Source organism: Sphaerodactylus townsendi, linkage group LG08 (genome assembly GCF_021028975.2).
Source record: "Sphaerodactylus townsendi isolate TG3544 linkage group LG08, MPM_Stown_v2.3, whole genome shotgun sequence".
Lineage (NCBI taxonomy): Eukaryota > Metazoa > Chordata > Lepidosauria > Squamata > Sphaerodactylidae > Sphaerodactylus > Sphaerodactylus townsendi.
Window position 1 is genome coordinate 105,252,384 of NC_059432.1, and position 13,701 is coordinate 105,266,084.

At 46.7% G+C, this 13,701-nt stretch overlaps 1 protein-coding gene and 1 non-coding gene across 9 annotated transcripts in view; both read left to right on the forward strand.

Annotated features, from left to right (window-relative positions):
• Nucleotides 1-13,701, forward strand: part of ATP11B (ATPase phospholipid transporting 11B (putative)) — a 113,885-nt gene that overhangs the window by 58,386 nt on the left and 41,798 nt on the right. For all 8 annotated transcript variants that reach the window (XM_048505223.1, XM_048505227.1, XM_048505224.1 and 5 more), the window contains exons 13-19: nucleotides 1,691-1,849; nucleotides 3,269-3,444; nucleotides 4,709-4,777; nucleotides 5,042-5,115; nucleotides 5,386-5,489; nucleotides 10,618-10,799; nucleotides 12,796-12,999. In XM_048505223.1, the coding sequence (XP_048361180.1) occupies nucleotides 1,691-1,849; nucleotides 3,269-3,444; nucleotides 4,709-4,777; nucleotides 5,042-5,115; nucleotides 5,386-5,489; nucleotides 10,618-10,799; nucleotides 12,796-12,999 (968 nt within the window). The remainder of the gene's footprint in view (nucleotides 1-1,690; nucleotides 1,850-3,268; nucleotides 3,445-4,708; nucleotides 4,778-5,041; nucleotides 5,116-5,385; nucleotides 5,490-10,617; nucleotides 10,800-12,795; nucleotides 13,000-13,701) is intronic.
• On the forward strand, nucleotides 11,266-11,448 carry LOC125438669. The gene has a single exon (XR_007245374.1). It is a non-coding gene; the product is annotated as a small Cajal body-specific RNA 16 (non-coding RNA).

Genomic DNA, 13,701 nt, shown 5'->3' on the forward strand with positions numbered 1-13,701 from the left:
GTGGCGACATAATTTGTTTCTCTGGTTTCATAGCTGAAACATGGAACACCACCTGAACATGATGGGAAGAAATATGTTATTGAATTACTGGTGTGTGTATTTTAATGCTAAAACAGTTAGCAGGAGGAAGCTGTTGGGACTGTGGTGTGGAGGAAGCAAAGGGTTAATTCTCCCCTTGGTCTTTGTATGTTGCTATCTCAATGGAAGTACAGTTAGAGCATCAGACATGGATCTTGGAGACTCCGGATCTGCCTTGATGAGAGACCTTGGACCAGTCATACATTCTTAGCCAACCTACCTCACAGGCAGAGGTGGGATCCAGCAGGTTCTCACAGGTTCCCGAGAGTAGGTTACTAATTATTTGTGCGTGCCGAGAGGGGGTGACTAATGGGTGGTTTTGCCACGTGATTTTGGCCTTCGTTACGCCCCTCCTCTCAGCAGTAGTGCGCAGAACTTGAAGCAGTCTAGCAGGAGGTGCACCAGCTGCTGCGTGTGCAGCCTAAGCCCTTCGTGCATTCGCTTCCCTTGCTAAGTGACCGAGCGCAAAGGTGACTGCGTCCTTGCCACAGCCCCGCCCAGGAATGCCCCACCCCCGGAATGCCCGGCCACGCCCCCGTCGTGCCCCGGCCAGCCCCATTGGCGCTACACCACAGTTTGAATGCCACCTCCATGGGAACCTGTTACTAAAATTTTTGGATCCCACCACTTCTCACAGGGTTGCTGAGGATAAAATGGAGGCGAGGATAAGGGCTTAAACTGGTTTGCACCTCCATTGGGGACAAAGTCAGGATATAAATGAAGGGAATAAATAATAAATCATGGTCAGACGGAGCCACCTGATTGACTGGGGGATCCTGCCCTTGAGACCCAAGTTTTTATCAGATATTTTGGAATAATTTATTCTGTACAGATTTTTCTTGCATAGAATAATCTGACCTGCCAGTGCTTTTTTCTTCCTTTTAATCTTTTAATCTTTTAAAGCCTAATAAAGGTTATTGTTGTTATTATGATAGACAGTGACAGCGTGATGTAGAGAAAGGGGAAAGAGGATCACTCCCCGTCAGGAGCACAGGGAAGATTTTAGAGTATAGCCGTATTCAGAAGTTTTTAAAAAATTCTGTAGGATTCCATCATGGGTATGCTGCAGAACGTTCAGACAGGGGCTGGACTTTGAGTGTCTTAGTAAGAGTCCTGGCATAGGAGGTTAAGAGCTCGTGTATCTAATCTTGAGGAACCGGGTTTGATTCCCAGCTCTGCCGCCTGAGCTGTGGAGGCTTCTCTGGGGAATTCAGATTAGCCTGTCACTCCCACACACGCCAGCTGGGTGACCTTGGGCTAGTCACAGCTTCTTGGAGCTCTCTCAGCCCCATCTACCTCACAGGGTGTTTGTTGTGAGGCGGGAAGGGCAAGGAGATTGTAAGCCCCTTTGAGTCTCCTACAGGAGAGAAAGGGGGGATATAAATCCAAACTCCTCCTCCTCCTCCTCTTCTTCTTCTTCTTCTTCTTCTTCTTCTTCTAATGCTGCTGCTGCTGCTGCTGTTGCGGCCTGGGGATGGAGTGTAGCTCTGCAAATGGCAGACCGTCTCTGCAGTCTGCATGTGGGCAGGGGATTTCAGTAGTATGTACGACTTCTGAGGTCTCTTTAAAATCCCTGTGGCTTTCTCATTGTTTCTCGCTTTCTCGCTGCCAGGTGGAGTACGTGTTCACGGACAAAACCGGTACATTAACGGAAAACGAGATGCAGTTTCAGCAGTGTTCCATTAACGGTGTCAAGTACCACGAGATCAATGGCAAACTGGTTCCCGAAGGACTGATTGAGGACATCCCAGATGGAATAAGGCCTGGCCTGGTAAGTCTAACTCTATAATTTCTCTCCCTTGCTGTAATTATAGGTCCATGGGACTTTTTTGTTTGAACAGCTAAATATACTTCAAGTGCTTGTCTTAAAGAAGTCCTTATAGGGCAGTGGTGGCGAACCTTTGGCACTCCAGATGTTATGGACTACAATTCCTATCAGCCCCTGCCAGCATGGCCAACTGGTCGTTCTGGCAGGGGCTGATGGGAATTGTAGTCCATAACATATGGAGTGCCAAAGGTTTGCCACCATGGCTATAGGGGCATAATGGAGAAAGCCGTTAATTATTTTGTGAGAAAGTCTAGTGTGGATGACTGTCCCGAAACTAACCAGCTTGTATAGGACAAATAGAATTCTACCAAATTCAGTGGTGCTAATTCCTGAATTGGTGCTTGTTAGGTAGCAGGTATAGCGCTAAAATTTCTCCAGAAGTGAGTTTTGCCTAATTTTAATGCAGCTTTTAAAACTGAGCTTGCCCTTTTCAATCTTTGCAAGCGTTGCCCTGCTCTTACTCCATTTGTCATCAGTAATTCCGTTCTCTGTATTGCATGACAAACTGATATGATATATTTTGTGCCGTTCCTAATTCCTATCATCCCAGTCCCGTTGCATTGCTTAATTAAATTTCTTTGCTTTTGGGTTGCGTTGTTTTTACACTGGGCAATCCATCTTCAGTAGGAAAAGCAGACTTGTAAACCAAAATGATCCATTGACAAGGCGATTGTCTTGTTTATCACCAAGGTATGCAACTTGGTAGAGTCTGGTCGTACTCAGTTCGTGGTAACCGCACCTGTTTTCTGCAACAAACTCTCCTTCTTCAGTGGTGGGCCTCCTGTACAGTTAGTAGTCTTATTTTGGAAATGTTGGCAGCAAGCCAATATCCTGTTACGATAACAACAACACAAGCCTTTATTGGCATATAGAACAGGACAAAATTTTAAAACAAAACAAGGTTAAGAAATACAGTTAAAATTACTAATTTCCAGTATTAAAATTTGCAACAGTTTCACAAAAGAGCACATCAGAGCTGCTCAGGAGATTGGGTATCTTATAACGCTCATGCCACTGAGAACATTGCAAGAAAATGGAATTCATGTATTTCATGCGTATCTTATTGTATTTAGGGCACAGAAACAAAGAATGGTCAAGTGTTTCAACCGTAGTCCTATCACATGAACAAACTCTTTCAGAACGTTCCATATTCTTAAATCTTCCTGTTAAGATATAAAACAAGAATGGAAGTCATTCTTGTGCCTGCAGGAAAACTGCCCACCTGCCGTTCGAAGATGCATGGGCTCACGTTACAAAGTACCGTATTTTAGTTAGCGAGAAACGAACATTAAAAAAAAAAATTGCCTGCTCCGTGTTGTTGAATCTTTGTAATAGTTCCCTTTAACTTCTTTTAAAAAACAGGCACGAGAGGAGGAACTCTTCCTGAAAGCTGTTTCTCTCTGTCATACAGTGCAGATTAATAATGACCAAGCGGACGGCATTTGTGACAATCCTTGGCATACCGACAGCATCTCCTCTCAGCTGGAGTACTATGCCTCTTCCCCGGATGAAAAAGCTTTAGTTGAAGCTGCCTGCAGGTGAGGCCCAGGTGCCCGGGGTCCGTGCGTTGTCCCCCAGGCAGGAATGGCTATGCAGAGGGAGGGAAGAAGGGAGGCTTTTCTGTCTTAGTATCCAGGTTCAGAAGTGTTCTACCGGGGTGGGAGCGAAGAAATGGCTGTGTAAATAAAATCCTGGGATTCCCCCTGTTGATTTTTGTTTATGTTGACAGAGACATTTTTCTCTCTTTCTCACAATACTAGAACCAGGGGGGGCATTCATTGAAAATGCTGCGGGGGAAGAATTAGGACTAATAAAAGGAAACACTTCTTCACGCAACGTGTGATTGGTGTTTGGAATCTGCTGCCACAGGAGGTGGTGATGGCCACTCACCTGGATAGCTTTAAAAAGGGCTTGGACAGATTGATGGAGGAGAAGTCGATCTCTGGCTACCAATCTTGATCCTCCTTGATCTGAGATTGCAAATGCCTTAGCAGACCAGGTGCTCAGGAGCAGCAGCAGCAGCAGCAGAAGGCCATTGCTTTCACCTCCTGCATGTGAGCTCCCAAAGGCACCTGGTGGGCCACTGCGAGTAGCAGAGTGCTGGACTAGATGGACTCTGGTCTGATCCAGCAGGCTAGTACTTATGTTCTTATGTTTAATCTTACAGTAAGGCTGTTGGGGTGCTTGTAGGCCAGGGAGGGGGAGAGCATTCTTCTTCATCATCATCAGAAGAGTTGGATTTATATCCTCCCTTTCTCTCCTGGAAGGAGACTCAAAGGGACTTACAAACTCCTTTCCCTTCCCCCCTCACAACAAACACCCTGTGAGATAGATGGGGCTGAGAGTGACTAGCCCAAAGTCACCCAGCTGGCATGTGTTGGAGTGCACAAGCTAATCTGGTTCACCAGATAAGTCTCCACAGCCAAGGGAATCAAACCCGGTTTTCCAGATTAGAGTGCACCTGCTCTTAATGCTACACCACGCTGGCTCACTGGTAGAGGCACAATTGGCTGTAAAGAGCCATAGACGTGTCGAGCAGCTGTTGTGCTTAGTGGGTTGCATCCGGTCTTACAGGGGCTCTCTCCATGGGACCTGTGCACAAATTTACACCACAAATCTTGATAATGCTTGTTAACCCTGACTGTGATGCGATGAGAAGGGTCCAGACCTTCCCTCCCAGAATCCGATGAGTGGTTCAGAATTTCGACTTATTTATATCATGGCTGCTTGCGGAGGAGTCCACCTTGAACCACGAAGGGCCATTCATTCTTCGTGACGAAGGCTTTTCTTTCAAATCCTTAGGATCGGTGTTGTGTTTACTGGGACCGATGGGGAAAGTATGGAGATTAAAAGCCTTGGGCGTCCGGAAAGGTAAAAATCGTCCTACTTCTTCAATGGGCTGTTTTTTTCATAACGTTGGTTTGCTTTTTCCTTGCAAATTCTCATCAGCACCTTTTAAGCAGGGCACTTTGTTTGATGTATCAAAATATGCAGAAGTCTGACTTGCGTGGGTTTTCCGCACCGCGTGGCCACGGTCTGGTACTTTCGGCTTCCAACGTTTCGCCATTTGGCAATTTTATCGTGCATATTAGAAAAGCATCAGAAAACAATGATCTTTTTCCCCCCAAACAACAGGTACAAATTATTACATGTCTTGGAATTCGATCCCTGTCGCAGAAGAATGAGTGTCATTGTCGAGAATTCATCAGGTAATGCAAAAATCATTGAGGCTGGGGTGCTGTGTGGTTTCCGGGCTGTATGGCCGTGTTCTAGCAGCATTCTCTCCTGACGTTTTGCCTGCATCTGTGGCTGGCATCTTCAGAGGCGTGAAAGCCTTCGACAATACATTAAATCATTGAGGCTGTTTTTAGTTGTTGTCTCAAAAATACTAAAGCAGTACCCGCTTCCATTGTATGTGTGTGTGACCGAGAGAATTGTAATTGTATTTTAATATTCTCCTTAAAACTGTTTCTTCACAGGGGACAAACTGTTATTCACCAAGGGGGCAGAGTCTGCTGTTCTTCCTTACAGTACAAGAGGAGAAATAGAAAAAACGAGAATTCACGTAGATGAATTTGCTTTGGTATGTGAATATTTTTGCTTTTGAACCTGAGAATGAATTGGGGTGGGGGTGGGGGGTGGCCTCAGGTTCATTGAATGTTGGCCTCCAGAGGCTATTCAAACTGTCTCTCCAGTTGCTCCCACTCTGAAGGTTTAGAAATTAACTATAGCAAATACAAAGTATTACTATTTTATACAGTTGTCTATTGATGGTATGTCCAACAAATGAAAGAGTTTATCTTGGAATACCTTCTCTTGCAATCTAAATTCTTCGGATCATCAAAAGGCTATAGAATTGTTAACTTTATTATGTATTAAAATTGAGGGAGTCCATACTGTTCTGTTTACCGTTATACAAGTTTAGATACTTTCCTCTTTCTATTATTTTTTTCTCTTTTAATTTTCTTTTTTTATTTGTTATACTGTAGATAACCATAAACTGTGCACTAGTTGTAACTGTACTTCATAAACTGCATAAATAAAAATATTTTTAAAGGCTATACTGAAAAGGGCTAGACCTTATGTTGAAGGTATATTAAACATTGTACTGTTGGTTATTTTATTATCATATTTGGATTCTGCGTTGTCGCTGCCCTTAGCTCTGGTGGGGAGGGCGGGATATAAATAAAAATAAACAAATAAATAAATGTTAATTTTTTTCAGGTCTCACAGAGGGACGTTATGTTCCTGGGTCAATTCAAATTTTTAATATAAAAGTTTTTCTTGTATTGAGTCTTGGGGTTGCCATTTGGATTCAACTGGGGAGATGAATCTTTGGATTTACCTTTAATTCAGAGTCTTGAAGTCTATAAAATTAGGCATGGGGTAGAAAATGTTGACAGAGAGAAATTTTTCTCTCTTTGTCGCAATACTAGAACCAGGGGGCATTCATTGAAAATGCTAGGGGGAAGAATTAGGACTAATAAAAGGAAACACTTCTTCACGCAACGTGTGATTGGTGTTTGGAATATGCTGCCACAGGAGGTGGTGATGGCCACTAACCTGGATAGCTTTAAAAGGGGCTTGGACAGATTTATGGAGGAGAAGTCAATTTATGGCTACCAATCTTGATCCTCTTTGATCTGAGATTGCAAATGCCTTAACAGACCAGGTGATCGGGAGCAACACCCGCAGAAGGCCATTGCTTTCACATCCTGCCTGTGAGCTCCCCAAGGCACCTGGTGGGCCACTGCGAGTAGCAGAGAGCTGGACTAGATGGATTCTGGTCTGATCCAGCTGGCTTGTTCTTATGTTCTTATGTTCTATTGTGAGGAATAAAAAGGAGGAGAGGACGATTAAATTGCTCTGTGCCCAAGTGGGGGAAAATGTGGTAAATAAATAAGTAGTCAACTTTCCGTAACCTGACCAGGTGCTCAGGAGACCAGGTGCTCAGGAGCAGCAGCAGCAGAAGGCCCTTGCTTTCACATCCTGCACGTGAGCTCCCAAAGGCACCTGGTGGGCCACTGCGAGTAGCAGAGTGCTGGACTAGATGGACTCTGGTCTGATCCAACAGGCTAGTTCTTATATTCTTATGTTCTTAATTCATTTTCTGAAATACGTAGCTGGAGTGTTGTTACATGACAAATTGGGTCACTTTTCCTTGGAGACTCGAACTTGGCAATTGGCTTTCTGTTTCAAAGTGTTCCCTAGTTATTCTGGACAGCTAGCTTGGATAAAAGCAGGTTCTTTCAGATTCTCCTGGTTTAAGATTTTTGACTCCAAGCTTGCTGTCACTGGTTTAAGTCCTGACATTATTTAGGGAATTGATCCTACAGCTGTAGAAAACATATCCCAGAGAGGGATTCTTTGATATGTTTTTGGGCCCTCAGTGATTGTTCTTCTTTATGTTTTGGAATCCACCCCTGTTATGAGTGACAGGTCAGTATTAGAGAGTGTTTGTGTAACTATTATTTAGGGAGAATTGGTAAGTTGGTTCTTATTTATTGGAATGTCCCTTGTGTGATGCTTAGGAATCTATTTCTAATGTACTAGTTCAGTGATGGCGAACCTTTTTGAGACCGAGTGCCCAAATTGCAACCCAAAACCCATTTATTTATCGCAAAGTGCTGGCAATTTAATCTGAATACTGAGGTTTAAGTTTAGAAAAAACAGTTGGCTCCGAGGCGTGCGTTACTCGGGAGTAAGCTTGGTGGTAGTCGGTGGTTTTGCTTTGAAGCAACCGTGCAACTCTTCCAACGGGTGAATCATGACCCTAGGAGGGTTTACTCAGAAGCAAGCCCCATTGCCAGCAACCAAGCTTACTCCCAGGTAAAGGATCGCGCTTTAGTTCTTCGCATGAAAATCAGTGGGGTTTAACAGTGCTTAACAGGGTTACCTACACTGCTTCCCCAAAACTAGGTCTTAGGTTTAATGCTAATGATCGAGTCCAGCAGCCCAGGCCAGCCTAGATGTGTGTGTGTGTGGGGGGGGGGGGTGTTGACTCTGTACGTGCCCACAGAGAGGGCTCTGAGTGCCACCTCTGGCACCCGTGCCATAGGTTTGCCACCACTGTACTAGTTGGACGACTTTTTTTTTTACTCAGGTTTGTATTGAAGTCTTCAGTCTTTATGTGTAAATGTAATTGGTTGCTAATTGGAACCTGTTTAGAATCATACGGAAGCATTCCAGGGATCATTATGAGCAGTTCTTAAAAGAACTCCAAGATACCAGCTTTCCCAACAGTCATGGATTCTCAGGGACTTCAAGGTAGAGAGGGCGGTCACCTCACAGAATTACCTGCAGGGTAATTTTGCAGTGATCTTATTTATCCCTGCTCAAGAGGGCCAACTTGTCGTCCCGGCATTGCCCTCCTGACTAGATTTTTGCAAGCAGGTAGGAGATATTTACTTAGCACGATATAGTTCTTTTCCCTATTTGATGACAAACTAAGGCTGTATAGCTCTCTCTGCTCTGGGACGTCAAAGCAGAAATTGAGCTTTCTGTGCACAGACGCCATTTGACACCTCTGTGATTGAGATGCTCCTTAAATAATTCTTGAAATCCTGCTCGGTCAGGAGAATACAACCCCTTGTTTTCCTTCGGCACCTGAACTGGGATACGTTATAGTGAACCAAAGTGGAAATCACTGTCTTGCTGTGCGGAAAGGGAGGCGGGAGAGCGGCGTTCACCTGAGCAAGCGTCTTTGGATTATTCCTGACTTAGCATCAGTGGTGGGATTCAACCGGTTCTGCCCGGTTTGGGCGAACTGGTTATTAAAAGCCCCCTCGCTCCCCCTCCCCTGGGAGAGGAAGCTACAGGGCTTCTAGCGCCTCGCAGCCCAGGGCGGGGAAGAAGAAGAAGAAGAGTTTGGATTTATATCCCCCCTTTCTCTCCTGCAGGAGAATCAAAGGGGCTTACAATCTCCTTGTCCTTCCCCCCTCACAACAAACACCAGGTAGGTGGGGCTGAGAGAGCTCCGAGAAGCTGTGACTCGGCCAAGGTCACCCAGCTGACGTGTGTGGGAGTGCACAGGCTAATCTGAATTCCTCAGATAAGCCTCCACAGCTCAGGCGGCAGAGCTGGGAATCAAACCCGGTTCCTCCAGATTAGATACATGAGCTCTTAACCTCCTATGCCACTGCTGCTCCACACACCAGAAGGGGAGAGCTGAGCCGGAGCCCTCTGCTCCACCCCACCCCAGCACTGCCCGGTTTGGCTCTCTTCCCCGCCCCAGGCTCCCGGGCAGGGAGGAAAGCTGAGCTGGAGCCCTGTGCTCCACACACCACAGCACTGCCCGGCTGGCTCAGCTCTCCTCCCCGCCTGGAGGTTAGGGGGGCAGCATGAGAAGGTGGGGGAGGGCAACTGCTGGGGGGGGGTGCAAAAAACTCACAGGGGGAGCAAGGCGCTCAGCTGTGAACTGGTTGCTAAAGTGTTTAAATCCTACCACTGCTTAGCATTGGATCTGAACCGTGTCATTGTGGCCAGTGCTCGTCCTCCTCTGACATATCATGGGAGTCTGCCTAAGAATTCATATTATTACTAGCGGGCCCGGCCACGCATTGCTGTGGCTGAGTCTGGTGAAGTGGAAAAGGAAGAAAAGGGGAAGCGAACGGTTCGAACAAGTGTCATTGCACAATGCTTGCAAGGGAGGGGAGAGGCAAGGGGCCCCTCGCTCCGCTCCCTCTCTCCCATTCCCTTGCATGGCAACCCTGCAGGTCCCTCCCTTCCTCTGCTAGGGTGGGTGGGCCATGTCCAGGTGGGCTGGTCCTGTCCCTTTCACACCCTTCCCTTGCAGGCGAATTATCTAGCGTAAAACACACTGGGAGGCATGAGCTACGTTGTGTTCAAATTTCAGAGCATTTGGCCAAGCAAAGCCCTGCACCCTCCCTCACCTTCCCCTTCCTCCGCTAGGGTGGGTGGGCCATGTGCAGATAGCTGGCCGCATCCCTTTCACTCCATAAGGCAGTGGTTTTCAAGGAAGGCATGGTTGTTTCCCTTGTATCAGAGGGTGTTGCTTTGACGGCCAGCAGATGGCGTGGTTGCGGAACAGAACTGTGGTTCCAACTGTCACAGGTGTGGCATGTACACAATAACTGGCACAGTTGTGACATGTACACAACAGGAGGTGTGGAAACAGTATGAAAACCTGGCCGCACGCGAATGCGACGCTGTGTGAAAATTTCAAAGCAATCTGTCCAGTAGTTTGGGAGATTACCTGTCAGCAGAAAAACGCACTGATAGATTTTTATATGTATAGATTTCTTTATTAAAATTTATTTCCCCTTTATCCCTGAGCTGGATGGCCCAGACCAGCCTGATCTCACCAGGTCTCAGATGCTTAGCAAAGTCGACCCTAGCAATTATTTGAATGGGAGGCCTCCGAGGAATGCCAGGGTCGTGATGCAGAGGCAGGCTGTGGCAAAGCACCTCTGCCTCTTGCCCTAAAAACCCTACAATTGGCCACGCTGACAGGAGCTGATGGGGAATTGTAGTCCATCAACATCTGGAGCACCACAGGTTGGCCACCCCTGCCCTACGTGGTCGCCACAAATCAGATGTAACTTAATAGCGGGGGAAAAATGCCGCCTTTCCTCGCGATTCAAGGTGGCTTACAATAATAGTTAAAATGTTTTCAATTAAAACCCTAAAATAAAATGGCAAACCTGGTGTGTCCTCTGTGATGGTTAAGGCGTTTTTGGTTCTTTTCACAGAAAGGGTTAAGGACTCTGTGTGTGGCCTACAGAAAATTCACTCCGGAAGAGTACAAGGAGGTAGACCAGCGGCTTCATGAGGCAAAAACCGCCTTGCAGCAGCGGGAAGAGCGCTTGGCAGAAGCATTTAACTTCATAGAGAAAGACCTGGACTTACTTGGAGCTACTGGAGTAGAAGACAAGTAGGTGCTGTTTACATTAGCTTGGGAGAATATATATATATGCTTGTTCACACAGAGTAATTTGGAGAAAGAGCCTAAGTTTTTACAAATGACAGGCTGCTGATTCGTCTCCTGAGGAGGGCAGACCTGATATGCCCTTCTGTCTCCATCACACCCCTTGAATGTGGAAAACCAGCTTGGTGCTGTGGTTAAGAGTGGCAGAGGCTTATCTGGTGAACCAGATGTGTTTCTGTAGTCCTGCATTCCTGCTGGGTGACCTTGGGCTAGTCACAGTTCTTCAGAACTCTCTCAGCCCCACCTACCTCACAAGGTGCCTGTTGTGGGGAGAGGAAGGGAAAGGCGCTTGAAAGCCGCCTCGAGTCTTCTTTCAGGAGAGAAGGGTGGGGTATAAATCAAAACTCTTCTTCAAGTCGCTGCATGTATGAAACAGACTTAGCATTTGTGCTCTGTAGCCGCATATGTGGCGGGGGGCTTGGGAAATGGTTGCTGTGGGGCCGGGCCTACCGGGGCACAGCCCAGTGACAGCTGTCCAGACCCTGCCCTAGAGAAATGATCAGGCAGACTCCTCCTTGAGGGTTTGTCACGTGCAGTAACAGGTGTGAGCATTCTGCCAGGATCCTGATGGTCATGTATGATACTGCGCACAAGTCTTCTTATTTCTTGTTCCCGGGAGGAAAGTCATTCCTTTTCAGAATGGATCTAAGTGTGGAGAAAGAGTTGACACAGATCCCCCCGTTCCCGACTGATGTACATGTAAATGTGAACACGTGGGGCTGTGTGTGCTGAGATAGCATACATAGAAGCATAGATCTGGAAGGACCCCCAAGGGTCATCTAGTCTAACCCTCCCACCCCACACAGGGGATTAGTGTCGTGGTTAAGAGCAGCGCACTCTAATCTGGAGAATCAGGGTTGTTTCCCCACTCCTCCACGCGAAGCCTGCTGGGCGACTTTGGGCTAGTCACAGTTCCCTCCGAACTCTCTCAGCCCTACCCGCCCCTCAAGGTGTGGGGAGGGGGAGGTGACTGTAAGCCTCTTTTGAGACAAGTCGAGGAAAGTAGGGTATAAAAACCAACTCTTCTTCTGTCTTCTCCCCCAGGCCTAGAGGCATAGGTCAAAGATTGATAAAGTTATAATGTTCAAGGGTTAATAACAATAGGTAGCCGGGCGCCACTCACACTTATAATTATCAGTATTACAGTTATCAGTATTACAGTTAGTTAGCAGCAGTGGCGTAGGAGGTTAAGAGCTCATGTATCCAATCTGGAGGAACCGGGTTTGATTCCCAGCTCTGCCGCTTGAGCTGTGGAGGCTTATCTGGGGAATTCAGATTAGCCTGTAGACTCCCACACACGCCAGCTGGGTGACCTTGGGCTAGTCACAGCTTCTCGAGCTCTCTCAGCCCTACCCACCTCACAGGGTGTTTGTTGTGAGGAGGGAAGGGCAAGGAGATTGTTAGCCCCTTTGAGTCTCCTGCAGGAGAGAAAGGGGGGATATAAATCCAAACTCCTCTTCTTCTTCTTCTTCTTCCGCTGCTTTTATAGGTTTTAACTAATTTATGATGGTTTTATGATTGTATTTTATCATATGCTGTACACCGCCCGGAGCCCTTCGATGATAGGGCGGTATAAAAGCCCAAAGTATAAAATAAATAAATTAAATAAATAAATAAAGTTGTAAGGTCCTCAATCCGTTGGTTTGTGAGAGGTGAACGTTTATCTTCCCAGTATTCTGATATAAGTCTTTTGGCACATGTAAGAGCACAGAGCCCATTTTCTTTTGTGATAAGTCAGCCTCCAGGAGACTAGCACAAATGCACAAGCCCCCTCAAAGATCAATGAACATTCTAATAGAAAAGAGATATGAGAAATGAATGCCGACTATCGCCTCTCCGCCCAGCGTTTACATGACAACTCCTGGCGAAAAGGTCGGGTGCGGTCGTGAGACGGCAGAATCGGTAGTTTGGGGATTGCCCTGTAACGTCTCTTTAACCGCAGGCTCCAAGACAAAGTGCAAGAAACCATCGAAGCCCTGAGGCTGGCGGGCATAAAAGTGTGGGTGCTCACCGGCGACAAGCACGAGACGGCCGTCAGCGTCAGCTTATCTTGCGGGCACTTCCACAGAACTATGAATATCCTGGAGCTTGTGCAGCACAAGTCAGACAGTACCTGCGCGGAGCAGTTGAGGCAGCTGGCCAGGAGGTAACAGGGTGCAAGCGCTCTGCTTATCTGCTTGTCTTTCTGGGGTTTTTTTTTACAGGACTTGTTGCTTAGCAAGGAGAGCTAATGGAATAGCTGCTTCCCTTTGAGAGTCAGTGTGGAGCAGTGGTTAGACTAGGACAGTGGCGGCGAACCTTTGGCACTCCAGATGTTATGGACTACAATTCCCATCAGCCAATTGGCCATGCTGGCAGGGGCTGATGGAAATTGTAGTCCATAACATCTGGAGTGCCAAAGGTTCGCCACCACGGGACTAGGATCTAAGAGACACTGGTGTAAATCCCCCCTCTGCCAGGCAAGCTTGTTGGGTGATCCTTTGCCAGTCATATTCAGTTAGGCCCGGGGTGTCCAACTGTGGTGCTTCAGATGTCCATGAACTACAATTCCCATCAGCCCCTGCTGGCACACCAGCAGGGACTGATGGGAATTGTAGTCCATGAACGTCTGAAGCGCCAGAGTTGGACACCCCTGACTGAGGCTCTCACTTCACAAACCTTTTAAAACGTTTGGAGGCAGAAAATGAAACGTTTCCTCCACAGAGTTCCGCATTGTTTTTTCCCCTTTTAGGTTCTGAAAATGGCTTATTTCCAGCTTCGAAGCTTATTCAGTGAATCCTCTTTAAAAACGATTCTTTAGGCAAAAACATTTTCGAAATGGCTTCACTGTTGTGCAGTCACTTTAATG